We start from the raw sequence: 14,994 nt of genomic DNA, 5'->3' as shown, positions 1-14,994 counted from the left end.
ACTACTGAAGCTCCACCGCTGTGTTTAATATAATATAACATAATTTAATTTAATTTAATTTAATTTAATTTAATTTAATTTAATTTAATTTAATTTAATTTAATTTAACATGTTAACATCACAACAACAGGAGGAGAGAACGAAGGGGAGACCAGGACATCTAGTCCTGCTGGCTGCACCGCCAGCAGCAGAGGGCGCTGTCTCTCCTCCACTGTGTGTCTGCGGCACGTTATCAACACAAACACACAACACAACACAACACAACACAACACAACACAACACAACACAACACAACACAACACAACACAACAGGACAACATGTCACACGTGATTAAGTTTGAATCAGCTGGACTGAGACACGTCCATCATTGATGTGACGTCAGAGCGTGTGCGGCAGGTGAGGTCACGTGTGTCTCTCTGCAGGGATCAGGAGGAAGGAGCGGCTCGTGAGCGGAGAGGAGGAGGAGGAGGAGGAGGAGGAAGAGGAGAGCAGGAGGATCATGGACGTCTCTCTGCTCAGAGAACAGTACAGGAGCAGCAGGGAGACTCAGAGGAGACACACTCAGGTGCTGCTGTTCAGGACAGGTGAGCGGAAGCACCAGCAGGCGCGTGTCGCGCGCAGGAGGTTGTTCAGGAAACAAGCAGATTTTAGTTTTAGAGAGAAAATCTGAAATGTTCGAGTGTGAAGAGGAAAACGTTTAGTTTCAGGAGGAAGTGTGACTTTATTTACCTGTCGAGCTGCCGGATGTGAACTTCCTGTTCTGAGATTTCAGAGTAAAAGCACGCGGAACAGGTGTTTCACTGAGGCTCTGTCACCAGAAGGTTTGTGTCCTAGAATCAAATATTCAAATCAAGTTCTTAAGTAAAGAATAGTAATACTACTGTGTACAAATACTCAGCCACCACATCACCAGACTCCCTTAACAAATGTGGTGATTTTAAGAGTTGTTGAGTTAAAACAAACTTTATAACGTAGTGAAACTCTGTCTCTGACAGATTCTGAATCATTGTCTCCTTCTTGTAAATTCAGCATTAAATGAAAACAGTAAGTTGTGTGTTTCCTTGTAAAAAGTGTCAGTTTGTGGCAGCATGGCTGCACCAGCCTGTCTGCTTCTGTGTCTAAAGTGCTAAAGTCTGACCTGCCAACATTTAGCAGCTGTTTGAACACACTGTTTACACTGATTTCACCATTTACACTCAATTTATGAAAGAAGAAACATTTTATTGATCTAAACATGTCACATTTTACAGATACACTAAACAGTAACCAGTATAGGCGACTTCTTTGTCCCCAGACTCCCTTAAAAAATGTGTCAGTTTAGTGAGTTGTTGAGTTGGAGACACTTTATAAACTGTGTGAAACTCTGTCTCTGACTGATGCTGACTTATTTGTTCCTTCTTGTAAATTCAGCAAATGTTCTACATGAACTTCTTTCTGTCTTTGAGTAGAAACTTGACTGAGCTGAACTCTGGTCGATCCCTCAGGACGGATGTTGACGTGTTTCAGTTATGTTTCGCTCTCTGTCTCAGTGTCGCAGGAAGTGTCGGAGGCCGTCAGCATCATCCCCGTCGCTCAGGGTTTGACGTCGCCATGGGAACCAAACCGCAGCCCGCCACCAGCTGTAACCTTTGACCCCGTCCCGACAACCTACGACCCCTGGCACGTCCACCTGGGCCTCCACCGGCGCTCTCATTCTGCTGTCACCGTGCAGCTCATAGCTCCGTCCCCAGAAACAGCGAACACAGACAGTTCCTCCCGGTCAGTCTCTGATCGATCACTTTCATTGATTTAAATTCTGATGCAGAGATCAGTTAGATATCACAGACAAACCCGTCTGGCTTTAGAGCCTCGGTTCAGATAAAGAAGAACTTCAGCGGGTCCCTTCAGGACCAGCTCTTTGTAAATTCACGTCTGCGTCTCTAGTGAACGTTGAACCATCATCTGAGTCTGACGGTCTCCATGTTGTCTTTCTCCTCCAGACGTTCCTCGTCGTCCTCTGAGGCCGTCAGCTCACGACAGGATGTGGATTCACCGAGCAGCTCCAGACCAACGTCTCCTTACAGCTCGTCCACCACAGAAGAAGACCCCTTCAACACAGGCAGGTCTGGAGGAGACCCAGATCCTGGATCCCCTGAGAGATCCAGAGGAGATCCAGAGAAGGTGGATCCAGTCCAGGTTTCTGTCTCCGCTTTGATCGATGCTTCAGAGCTAAACCTGAGTGATGGATCCAAACAGGATCATCCCGACGGCTCTCTCACCAGCTCCGATGAAAGCTCCACCCCGGTCGCCTCCATCGCCTGCTCCCCCAGCAGCTCCACCTCCAGCCTGCATGAAGATCTGAATGAGGACCAGTCTGCAGGGACGAAACCCAGTAAAGACGTCCTCCGGACCAGCAGCGCCTCGCCCTGGGCGGGCTCCAGGGAGTTCTCTGCCCCGGCCCTCAGGTTCACCAGGCAGCTGAGCCTCGGGGGGGTGGGCTCCTCCATGGGGGGCCACCTGAACCAGAACCACCACCCGTTCCCCAACAGGAAGACCCCGAGGATCTCTGAGGCCGCCAGGAGGCTGGGGATGTACTCGTCCTTCTGAGGATGGATTATTAATCCTGAGACTCTTTAATGGAGCCCAGAGTGTTCAATATCAGATCAATAACAATAAATATGAGACAAACATGAATGAATTGTATAAAATATGTTTATGATTGAAGAAATGATTCAAACTTAATCATGTTTAAAACATCTGGCAGTGAGTTGATGAGTGACACGACGGCTTCAGCTGGAAACTGAACCGTCATACGTTTATTTTTATGTCTGATGTTTTTCATCCTTCACATTTCAGATGATTCATAATCAATAAAGACGTCACAGAGCTGCGTCTGAAGCTCAGCGGATAAAAGACTAAATGGAGTCTAACAATATCTCTGAGGTGCTGTGATTAATCATTTATCAGCATGTTTATTCCTGTTTACAGTCATTCACATGATGTTTCACAAATTAAATTCAAATCTGTTATTGTGTAATAAGATGAAAAGGTGACGCGCAGCATTTTAATTACACAAGTAAATTAAAGTCACAATCAGTATCAAAAAAGTTCATACATGTTCATATTCATTAAATCCGGTATGTCTTTTATAAATATTGTATCAACTTTAAAATGATCAGATGTAAGACGTCAGATTTTGTTTCATGACACAATTTCATGTTTTATAAAACTTTTTCTGCTGATTAATAAAGAACAAAAGTGCCAAATATTAATATTAGTAACCATGAAAATGTGAAATAATCCCATAAATGTTTAAATATGATACAAAAGACTGACCTGAAAATACATTGTGAAAACAAGGATGATATATTAAAAAAATGATAAACCAACTTTAAAAATTGTGTTGTTTTATTTATAACTTTGAATTGTTCTGTAGAGATTTTATACTGTTCATTATTCCTTTAATCAGATCCACATTAGCTTCCACAGATCAGCCACTAATCTTCCCGAGGTCGTTAGAAACTACAAAAATGACTTAGTAATTTTATATTGTTTTATTTATTTACTTTTAACTTAATTTTATGTTGTTTTATTTTATTTTATTAATTAAATACAATTTGATGTTGTTTTATAAAATAATTTAATTTAATTATTTATTTATTGTATTTATTTTATTTTATATTATTTTATATTATATTATTTTATTTTATATTATTTTATATTATGTTATTTTATATATTTTACTGTGTCCCTGCGTCGCCTCTTCTTAACTTCACATTCGCAGAAACGCTGCGTCACATTTGACCCTCTTGCAGCGCCGTCGTAGACCCAAGATCGTCTATTTCTGCGAAGACGCGTCTCACGGCTGTGACGCACCCGCCGAGCTGTTCGCTCGATTTTGTCTGACGTCGGTTCCGTTAACGGGATCTTGAAACGTGCTCAGAGTGAGACCTCTCGCGTGCATCGTCACCTCCTTCCGAGAAACGATAAACGCACCAAAACAAGCCGCCGAGCTGCGGGACGAGCTGCGGGACGAGCTGCGGTTAACGTGGATCTGACAGAGAGCTCTTTGTCACCGTGTCCGCTGACAGCCAGGTGAGTGACGGGAAGGTTTCACAGCGTCACGAGCCAGCCCAGCGGAATAAGCTGCTGACGGTGTGAAAACAGGAGGAGCGTGGACTGTCGCGCTGGTGACAGTAAGTGTTAGCCTGCTGTTAGCTAGCTGTTAGCACTGTGAATAACAGAAACTGCGTCACTGCCGCTGAAGCAGCCTGCGCTCCTTCGTTTCTCTCAGTGAACACATGAATGTGAGGCTTCCTGAGGTTATTACAGTTCATCACCACAGCTTCACAAGAGCTGACAGGGACTAACACAGTCCCGGTTAACAGGAGTCTTATTAATAGTTTTATGATGCACTGCTCACAGATAAACTGATATTACAGAGATTTGATTCAACTTCTCTGAAGTTTGAGGAAACAGAGATTTACTAAATAATATTTAGACTGCAGTCCATATGTACGGTGGCCCTGAGGGTCAGAAATCACAGGTATAAATATAATGTGAAATATAAAGTATTTCACAAAACATAATGACATTGAGGAAAATGTTGCCTTTTCTGAAGTGCTTGTCCAGCTCCACAGACACTGGCTCCTACATTTCCCACAATGCATCTGTAAGTGTTTCTCATCAGGCAGCAGAGACCCGAACAGTCAGCTGATCATCAGATCTCTGAAACATCACACAGAAACACGTAACTTTAGAGATTACAGACTGAAATGATCATAATCCTGCTGACACAATGTAAAGACACCAGGCAGGGAAGTGGTCATAACTCCTCCTCCTCTCTCCTCCTCCTCCTCCCTCCTCTCCTCTCCTCCCTCCTCCTCTGCTCCTCTCCTCCCTCCTCCTCCCTCCTCTCTCCTCTCTCCTCCCTCCTCTCCTCTCCTCCTCTCTCCTCCCTCCTCCTCTCTCTTCCTCCTCCCCTCCCCTCCTCCTCTCCTCCTCCCTCCTCTCCTCTCCTCCTCTCTCCTCCCTCCTCCTCTCTCCTCCTCCTCCCTCCTCCTCCTCCTCCCTCCTCTCCTCTCCTCCCTCCTCCTCTCTCCTCTCCTCCCTCCTCCTCCTCTCTCCTCCCTCCTCCTCTCCTCCTCTCTCCTCCCTCCTCCTCTCCTCCTCCCTCCTCTCCTCCCCTCCTCTCCTCCTCTCCCCTCCTCTCCTCCTCCCTCCTCTCCTCTCCTCTCCTCCCCTCCCCTCCTCTCCTCCCTCCTCTCTCTTCCTCCTCTCCTCCCTCCTCTCTCCTCCTCTCTCTTCCTCCTCCCCCCTCTCCTCTCCACTCCTCTCCTCTCCTCTCCTCTCCTCTCCTCTCCTCCTCCCTCCTCTCCTCCTCCCTCCTCCCTCCTCTCCCCCTCTCCTCTCCTCTGACTCTGGTTCTGTTGTTCTGGTCGTTCTCAGACGATGGAGGAGCAGAACACGGAGGCGAAGCTGAAGCAGCAGCTGAAGCAGGAGAAGGTCCAGCTGTGGAACCCTCCGTACACGGACGACGAGCAGCAGCCGGGCCGGCAGCAGCTGACGGTCGCTCACACAGACACACACAGACACACAGACACAGAGACACACAGACACACAGACACACAGACACAGAGACACACAGACACAGAGACACAGACACAGAGACACAGAGACACAGAGACACACAGAGACACACAGACACAGACACACAGAGACACACAGAGACACACAGAGACACAGAGACACACAGACACACAGACACACAGACACACAGACACAGACACAGAGACACACAGACACAGAGACACACAGACACAGAGAGACACACAGACACACAGACACAGAGACACACAGACACACAGACACACAGAGACACACACAGACACACAGACACAGAGACACACAGACACACAGACACACAGAGACACAGACACACACACAGACACACAGACACAGAGACACAGAGACACACAGACACACAGAGACACAGACACACAGAGACACACAGACACAGACACAGAGACACAGAGACACACAGACACAGAGACACAGACACAGAGACACAGACACAGAGACACACAGAGACACACAGACACAGACACACAGAGACACACAGAGACACACAGAGACACAGAGACACACAGACACACAGACACACAGACACACAGACACAGACACAGAGACACACAGACACAGAGACACACAGACACAGAGAGACACACAGACACACAGACACAGAGACACACAGACACACAGACACACAGAGACACACACAGACACACAGACACAGAGACACACAGACACACAGACACACAGAGACACAGACACACACACAGACACACAGACACAGAGACACAGAGACACACAGACACACAGAGACACAGACACACAGAGACACACAGACACAGACACAGAGACACAGAGACACACAGACACAGAGACACAGAGACACACAGACACACAGACACACAGAGACACACACAGACACACAGACACACAGACACAGAGACACACAGACACACAGACACACAGAGACAGAGACACACAGACACACACAGACACACAGACACAGAGACACAGAGACACACAGACACAGAGACACAGAGGCTGAATGTGATGTTATGTCAGTATATTCACTCTGCTGTGTTTCTCATCTGTTCGTTTGTCTGCACCATCAGGAGCTGGCGGAGCGCTACGCCCCCCTGCTGGGTTTGCCGGTGTCGGAGGTGGGGGGCGCTCTGGAGTCGATCAGAGTGCAGGCGGTGAAGAGAGGGAAAGGAAACAAGACGTTCAGGGAGACGAACGTGGCCTCGCTGGAGCTGCTGCTGCCCAGAGACAGCAAGAAGGTGACGAGTCTGAGGAGTTTAACCAAAGTCCCACAAACTGTCCAGGAAGTCAGCGCCTGCAGTGCAGCTGAAGACGTGACCAAGATATTTTCATTTTACTGTCAGAGGAGGAAGGAAACCAGAACATATTCACATTTAACAAACATAAGATGATCCATTATTTGTTTATTAAAACCTCGTCTCTGCTCGTGTTTTATTGTCACAGCAGATATTTAGAAAATGAAACAGGAAGTGAAGTTCTTCATCTGTCACTGATGGATGAAATAACGACGGATATTCGTTTGTTTTCAGGATCCAAAGACGAAGAACCACATGGAGACGAGGCTGGATGTGCTGGTTCAGGAGGTGGTGGACAGGTACACACACACACACACACACACACACACACACACACACACACACACACACACACAGCTGTCACTGACCATGTGTTGCTGTTGTGCTGTAGGATTGCAGAGGAGTACGGCCTCAAACACATCAAACTGATCCTCAACGGGAAAACTCTGTGTGTAGGTGAGTTCAGACGTCTGCAGGTAAAACACAGGAAGTGCTTCAGATATCAAAATAAAATCATGTTCATAAAAAAACAAAAAAAAAACCGTAAAGCTCACAGGTGTCATCTAGAGATTCTGAGTCTCGCCTATTTTTACTGCGACATGCATGTTGTTTTCAGCAAAAAACATCACATCATCATATTTATTGATGATTATCGAAGGCTGACTCAACAGATAGTGCAGCGGGATGGTGAGCCAGTTATCAGTTAGCAACAGGTCAGCAACGCAGCTGTCCCACTAGCAGGCAGAGTGGACCACGGGTCAGTCTGTTGAAAGCTGGAGGACATTGTGTGGGTTTCCTCCACCCTCAAATCAAAACAGGTAGATTTGGTTAATTCTCCAGTCAGTGACGAAGGCGCCAGCTCAGATCTGGAGTGAGCGCTGACCACTGCTGCCACAGGACGGGTTTAATATGTGATCAAATAAAGATTCTTCTTCTTCTTAATGTGTGTGTGTGTGTGTGTGTGTGTGTGTGTGTGTGTTTCAGACCAGCGCCTGGACGAGCAGGGTGTGAAGAACCACAGTAAGATGATGGTGCTGAAGGTGAGCGACGCCGAGTGGAAACAACAGCTGAGCGAGGAGGAAGAGAAGAAGAAGAACCAGAACGAGAGCGTCCAGAGGACCCAGAAGGGCTTCCAGATCCTGTCAGAGAGAGGTACCGGTCCAGTTAAACCATCTGGTCCACGATGTGTTGAGGGCGTGTCCAACTCCCAGCTGTGACATAAACGGGACATAATCTGGGAGCAGAGTGGATGTTTCGGCCCCTTTCAGCTCTCACCTGTTCAATACGAAGTCACAAAGTAATAATATTTTATAAACATTAAATATCTCACATTCAGTCTGACAAAAACACATTTTGACAAATGAAATCATTTGAAACTTGAAAATCTGGAGCCGTCCAGATGACGATGTCAGTTTTATTTCAGTGACAAGAAACAAGGTAGTTAACTGAAACAGCTGGTTGAACATGTGATGTCACCACAGTGACGCTGATGTCAGCTGAGATGATAAAATGATAAAAACTCCGGTTAAGTTGATTGTGAACAATTTTAGTTAAAATTATAAGGAGGATAATCGTGAATCTCCTCATTAATTACTGGCTGACGGCACAGCTGACCCACAGTACCCACCACAGTGATGAAATGTACTGACCGGCTCCAGATGACACCGCTGCCTGTCGGCGTTCGTTCATCAGGTCGAGTCATTCAAGTAAACAGTGAGATTTTAAGTTTAAAGCATTTTTTGATGATTTTCGGGATAATGGCGTGAATTGCATTTATTTTGTCAGAATAATCATCCCATGACCAGTCAACTGATCTGTGTGTGTGTGTGTGTGTGTGTGTGTGTGTGTGTGTGTGTCAGACGGCAGTGAGGACCCAGACACCACTCCTTTCCTGGAGATCGCCGACCAGAGAGGAAACCCGCTGACGATCCCTCACAAGGAGAAGAAGGTAGAGACCTGACATCCTGTTTTCAGTCACTTCGTCATGAATAAAGATCCAGAAGTCTAAATGTGTGAAGTCGCTGTGATAAAAACATCGTGAGTGTGGAGCGATGACGAGGAGGCTGAAACCTTCCTCACATGAACGCAGTCAACTCACGGAAATGATGATTTCCATCATTTGACTGTCGACTGGAGCTCTATGAATGACAAAATCATCTTTGTGTTCTCTTCTTCTTCTTCTGTGGTTTTATTGTGTGTGTGTGTGTGTGTGTGTGTGTGTGTGGTCAGGCTCTGATCCTGGCCATGGGTTTCCATGAGAAAGGTCGCTCTCTGATGAAGAAGAAACAGTTCGACAACGCTCTGTGTCACCTGCTGCAGGCCGACCAACAGTTCAAGTACTGACATCACACTGTGACATCACACTGTGACATCACACTCTGACATCACACTCTGACATCACACTGTGACGTTAAATGTCCACAGTTTAATTATAAAGCTCTTCATGTGTTAAAAACGGTTAGCAGTTGCTAACAAGTGTCTGAATGAGGCTACAGAGGTTGTTGGGACATTAAACGTCCTCACAGCGAACACGGAGACTCATCTGCTCACTAGTCCGTCTTTACAGGCCACTTTAGTTACACACTGTTCTGACTCTGACTTTACAACTCGTACATTGATCAGTTTATAGAAAACCTGTATAGTAATTGTGCAGTAAGACGCTCAGTGGTGGAGACGTTTCAGTCATGTGACCGTGATGTCGTCTGTTTATAGCCTAGCATTAGCTTCTTACTGCTACACATTTAATTTACCTTCAAACATCAGAGTGGAGTTCATCTGTGGAGATTATCTGGATGAACAGAACCTGGATGGATCAGAAACTTCACATTATTTTCTGTAATAATCCAAAATCCATTTCAATAATCTGACAGAGGAACCAGGCGATGCTAACTTCGGGGTTAGCCTACAGAAGAACCTGCAGCAGTCCATGAGGAACCTTTAGAAGAACCGTAGGACATGTTTGTCTAAGTTCAGATGAGCAGCGTAGTATTAACCACAGCGTGATCGTGTGTTGATCGGTTGCAGTAAGTGCGGCTCGGCGCTGCTCGGCTCGGTGGATAACTACGCCGTCCTGCAGCTGGACATCGTGTGGTGTTACCGAGCCCTGGAGGCTCTGTCCTGTCTGGACGACGGCAAGAACCGGCTGCAGAGAGCCGAGGACTGTTTCCTAAAGTGTTACGGAGAGCAGCAGGAGAGGCTGCGCATGATCAAGGTGACACACACACACACACACACACACACAGACACACACACACTGACTTGACCAACACTGAAGAAAGTGACCGCTGAGAATTTGTCACGTTTTCAAAGATAATAACAGAAAAATGTCATTTTAAATACTTGAATAATCAGTTGAGACATTTATTTATTTCTTCATTTTTTTCTTTTACTTCTTTTTTCTGACCAAATTAGTTTATTTTCTTTACTTTTACTTTTCGTTTTAATTTATTTTGAATGTTGGCCTGATGTTCGAGGTCCAGTTTCTTCTGTCTATCAGCCAAAGTTACGATGTGAGTCGATATTAATTCAGTGTATTAAACCTTTAAACTGACAGACTGGTGTCGCCACAGTGCTGCTCTGAGTCTTAATGTTTGTGTTTTTAATGAAACCAAACTTCACACTGTAGATATTTTACTGACTGACAGTTTCTTTTGTTTGTGTGTGTGTGTGTGTGTGTGTGTGCGTCTGTGTGTGTGTTGTCAGGGTAACACGGGCAGAGAGGAGGTGCTGTTTCTCCGGCTGTACCTCCTCCAGAGTCTCCTCTCCTACATCGAAGGAAACGACGCTCAGGCCCGACACCAACTGTCCAAAGTAACTGATTCTACTGCATCGTTTGTTTGTTTGTTTGTTTGTAATTAGAAAGACGTAAAGTCTGATTTATAGTTAAAGAAACAGTTCAATGTTTAGTTAAATCCTCTTCCTCCTCGTTGAGTCACATGTTCAGATTGATTCCTAACAAAGTAGCTCAGCCTCGCATAAAGACTTGAAACAAGAGGAATCAGGTTGCTTAGCTTAGCATAACAACTGTAAACAGGTGTAAACAGGTAGCTTAGCTTAGCATAAAGACTGTAAACGGGTGTAAACAGCTAGCCTGGCTGTGCTCTGTCTCAGGTGGAGTCTCTGTACAGCCGTCTGTGTCCGGACTCAGAGAAAATGACTCAGCTGATGTCGCTGGGTTTCAGCGAGAGAGAAGCTCGACTCGGCCTCAGAGCCTGTCAGGGAGACGTGCAGGAGGCCGCCATCCACATCAGCAACCAGAGACAGGTCACACACACACACACACACACACACACACACACTCTGATGGTTAGCTTCAACAGACTGATGTGTTTATGTGGATCAGGAGCGAGAGGAGCTGAAGCAGAGGGAGAGGAGGAAGAGGAGCAGGAGGATGGAGGTCATCTCCACCCTCACAGAGCTCGGATACTCCAGGAGAGACGCTGCCAGAGCTCTGCACCTCGCCGACGGAGACGTGGACAGAGCTTATGGAGTCAGTACCTGTCTGTCTGTCTGTCTGTCTGTCTGTCTGTCTGTCTGTCTGTCTGTCTGTCTCAACATCATCTTACAGATTTTAATTTCACAGGTTGTTTAATTTGATTCATCCACAGAAAACTCAGCTGGAAATATTTTTCAAACTAACTTTAAATCTAAAACGTGGCCAAATGTGTCCTGAAACAGCAGAGTGGTGTGTGTGCTCAGTGCCAGTGTGTCACCACAAGCTGCAACTTGACAATGTCCTGAATCCAATGAAAACAGGCTCAATAGGTATTAAAGTGTGTGTGTCTGTGTGTGTGTGTGTGTCTGTTTGTGTGTGTGTGTCTGTCTGTCTGTCTGTGTGTGTGTGTGTGTGTGTCTGTGTGTGTGTGTGTCTGTGTGTGTGTGTGTGTGTGTCTGTGTGTGTGTGTGTCTGTGTGTGTGTGTGTGTCTGTCTGTCTGTGTGTGTGTGTGTGTCTGTGTGTGTGTGTGTCTGTCTGTCTGTCTGTCTGTGTGTGTGTGTCTGTGTCTGTGTGTGTGTGTGTGTGTGTCTGTTTGTGTGTGTGTGTGTGTCTGTCTGTCTGTTTGTGTGTGTGTGTGTGTCTGTCTGTCTGTGTGTGTGTGTGTGTGTGTGTGTGTGCGTGTGTGTGTGTGTCTGTGTGTGTGTGTGTGTGTGTGTGGTCTTCAGATCCTGCTGGACTCGAGTCAGGCTGCTCTGCTGACCAACAACAACACAGAAGGCGTCGGGCCAGAGAAGGTGGAGCAGGTATACACTCTACATGTTCATCTGTCTGTCACAATGTCATCAAAACATCACAACTACTGACCAATCAGATCCCTGGAAACACTGAGTCATCACTGCTACAGGATCCCGACGGGGACAAAACAGTTAACAGTGAAGTTTGTAACAAACTGAAACATCAGACAGGAAGCTCTCCTCTCCTGTCTGCAGCACAAACATCACAGTACCACACATTTTCTTTATGCAGAACAATGAACATCGTAAGAAAAGACAGAAATATAAAATAGACGATAAAGTTATTATGAAATTATCTGCAGTTTGTTCATCATACTCTACACTAAAGATGGATGCATATTCACACACACATTAAAGCCTGAGACTCTGCAGGTGGAAACATTTTTTCAGTTTTAAGATTTTGTTCTGTTTTATTCAATATCTTGTCGTATTTGAGACTAATGGAGAGAAAACATCCACAAGACCCATTCAGGTGTTTGTTTCAGGGCAGTTTTCTGGCCTCGTTTGCATTTTTAAACATAATTAAAATTATTATCTGTATCCAAGTGATCAGCTGGTGGATCTGGAGAAGAAAACACACAATATACAGATAACTAACTTTATTTTAATATCTTGTGTTCCAAAAAGTAGTAATATGTTCAGCTGCCAGCACAGTCAGCACAGCAGGAACATCACACCAAACTCCATTCAAAAATCAAGCAATTTAAATTCAGGAAACAGGTCAGAACTCTTTAAACTTTAAACTTCTTTAAATAAATTGTTTCCCAGAGGATTTTACCACAGGACTCTGCTGATCGACAAACTCTGGTGAAGAGAAATTGGATTTTCTTTTACAGTATTTTCTGATGTATGCAGAGATAAACCAGATATCCAAAGTCCCCTGTGCAAAATCCTTTGACTCTAATAAGGCAACAACATGAAACTAGAAGTCTGAACCTGAATGAGTCCAGTGTGAACAACAGTTGTGCATTTTGAACTAAATAATGTCTCATTTTCACACTTCAACAATCAATTTCAGAAAACTTGTCACATAAAAATAAATAAAATTGAATGTGAGTAATTAGCTGAGGAAGTTTGTCTCCTGAAGTGTCTCTGTTAATATCTAATATTATCTATAATGAATGGATCCTGCCAGTGTGTCACGATAATCAATAAACTGATCAGTGTCACCTCCTCTGTGTCACCTCCTCTGTGTCACCTCCTCTGTGCCCTCAGCTGCTGTATCTGGGCTTTGAGAGGGAGGTGTCTGAGGCAGCTCTCAGACTGACGGGTGGAGACGTCCAATCAGCCACTCAGCTGCTGCTGGACAACCAGGGCGTCCTCTCCCCGGAGCTCCTGTCCGTGTCCCCGCCCTCCACCTCCTCCTCCTCCTCACCCTCACCCTCCTCTGAGGAGCCCAGCACCTCCTCCAACTCCACAGGTAGGGCCCAGCTGATCTTTACAGAGGAGGTGGGGAACATTACACCAAACTCCATTCATAAATCGAGGGATTTAGAATTCAGGAAACACGTTGGATATTATGTTTTACTGCAAAACTCCAGAAATGTTTTTGGACTAAGAAAATGGCTGACGGCAAAAAACAACAGCTCCAAATGTAGATCAGTCCGCCGCTGAAAATAGTCCCAACAAAAGCTGATTTTCTTTAGTTTTTCAAGATTTGCGTCTTCAGTAGGAACCAATGAGCCACAGACAGGAAGTCAGGCGGCATTAAGACACGGACCAACGAGCTGTTATATGGAGTCTGAACTTTAGATTTATTCATTTAAAGTTAACAGAGTAACACTGGACTGCTGGAAGAGAGAATTATCTAACCTGGAGGAGCAGCTGATGATGAATAATGAATAATGAATTGATGTTTTGTCCTCAGAGGACAACGAGCTGGTGAACGAGGTGTTGGAGGACATCTCTCGTCACGAGGAGGATTACCTCGACCTGACACTGGAGGAGGAGAGCGAGCTCATCGCCACCATGAAGACCTACCTGAACCGAGGGCCCACACACACCGTGTGACACACACACACACTGTGACACACACACACACACACACACACACCGTGACACACACTGTGACACAAACACACACGCACACACACACACACAGTGCTTTACTTCTCCTCTGTTAGCCATTTCAAACAGCAATAAACCTGATTTCACAGACTGAACAGTGAAGTGCCAAAGCTGAGACAACACATGGACACATGAAGACATGAAGACATGAAGACATGAAGACATGGACACATGAAGACATGAAGACATAACGACTCGTCCTCTCCATCAAACATCACCAGGTCTCAGTTTCATCCATCAGGATTCGTTTGGTTCATGTAAATCTGTTTTTTTGACGCTGCTGAGTTTTGTTGTTGGTGACAAATGTTCAGTTCACAGAAGAAAAAGCAGCTGATTGTTATTATTTGTAGTTTCCTCCATGAAATCATGTGTTCAGAAGTCCGACCACAGGAAGTGTTGATGTTGAAGAGCTGCTGCTCTCTTTGTGTTCGCTGACTGTTGGGCTTTAATTTAATGTCATGTTGATGTTGAGTTCACTGGTGATCGTCTCATGTGGACGGAGTCAATAAAGAAACTGAAGGTTTGGTTTGACTTTGTTTGTCTGTTGGAGTGAAGCTGAGAGAAGTACTGTGTACTCCATTACTTCATCTGACAGCTTCAGTCACTCTTCACATAAACTAAACTATGATTATAAAATCATGTTTGTATTAATTAACCTACAATGTTTGTCTTCTAATACGTCCTCTGAAGTTTGTAAATCTCACCGACACACGACTCGTATCACAATAAAGAAAACTAATAAACACTGAACAAAACATCTTTTAACAAAGTCTGAACTGAAACGAGCAAAGCATCTAAACTGAACAACA

General features: G+C 45.3%; 2 protein-coding genes across 3 annotated transcripts; both read left to right on the top strand.

The window, feature by feature from the left end:
- The first annotated feature begins 300 nt into the window (after positions 1-300).
- LOC141014164 (uncharacterized) lies at positions 301-3,381 on the top strand. The gene is made up of 3 exons (XM_073487851.1): positions 301-585; positions 1,531-1,759; positions 1,981-3,381. Exons 1-3 carry the CDS (start codon positions 501-503, stop codon positions 2,585-2,587), a joined length of 921 nt encoding a protein of 306 aa, XP_073343952.1. The 5' UTR covers positions 301-500; the 3' UTR covers positions 2,588-3,381.
- Positions 3,382-3,950: 569 nt separating this feature from the next.
- On the top strand, positions 3,951-14,709 carry nub1 (negative regulator of ubiquitin-like proteins 1). Of its 2 annotated transcripts, none has more exons than XM_073488132.1 (15): positions 3,951-4,075; positions 5,429-5,548; positions 6,664-6,831; positions 7,123-7,187; positions 7,280-7,344; positions 7,873-8,040; positions 8,748-8,836; positions 9,118-9,224; positions 9,913-10,099; positions 10,591-10,698; positions 10,999-11,151; positions 11,231-11,377; positions 12,050-12,127; positions 13,334-13,538; positions 13,986-14,709. In XM_073488132.1, the coding sequence occupies exons 2-15, from the start codon at positions 5,432-5,434 to the stop codon at positions 14,126-14,128; spliced, it is 1,800 nt and encodes a 599-aa protein (XP_073344233.1). In that variant the 5' UTR covers positions 3,951-4,075; positions 5,429-5,431; the 3' UTR covers positions 14,129-14,709. The 2 variants fall into 2 exon arrangements, with proteins under 2 accessions (XP_073344233.1, XP_073344234.1); XM_073488133.1 differs by lacking the exon at positions 3,951-4,075 and adding an exon at positions 4,086-4,176.
- The last annotated feature ends 285 nt before the right edge of the window (positions 14,710-14,994 follow it).

This window comes from Pagrus major, chromosome 19 (genome assembly GCF_040436345.1).
Source record: "Pagrus major chromosome 19, Pma_NU_1.0".
In the NCBI taxonomy this organism is placed as follows: Eukaryota; Metazoa; Chordata; class Actinopteri; order Spariformes; family Sparidae; genus Pagrus; species Pagrus major.
This window is presented reverse-complemented; position numbering and strand designations above follow the sequence as displayed.

Coding starts and splice junctions, on each gene's coding strand:
- LOC141014164 (XM_073487851.1), top strand. CDS start 501: ATGGACGTCTCTCTGCTCAGAGAACAGTACAGGAGCAGCAGGGAGACT. Junction 586..1,530: donor GGTGCTGCTGTTCAGGACAG/GTGAGCGGAAGC, acceptor TCTCTGTCTCAG/TGTCGCAGGAAGTGTCGGAG. Junction 1,760..1,980: donor AACACAGACAGTTCCTCCCG/GTCAGTCTCTGA, acceptor TTTCTCCTCCAG/ACGTTCCTCGTCGTCCTCTG.
- nub1 (XM_073488132.1), top strand. CDS start 5,432: ATGGAGGAGCAGAACACGGAGGCGAAGCTGAAGCAGCAGCTGAAGCAG. Junction 8,837..9,117: donor TCCCTCACAAGGAGAAGAAG/GTAGAGACCTGA, acceptor GTGTGTGGTCAG/GCTCTGATCCTGGCCATGGG. Junction 9,225..9,912: donor CAGGCCGACCAACAGTTCAA/GTACTGACATCA, acceptor GATCGGTTGCAG/TAAGTGCGGCTCGGCGCTGC.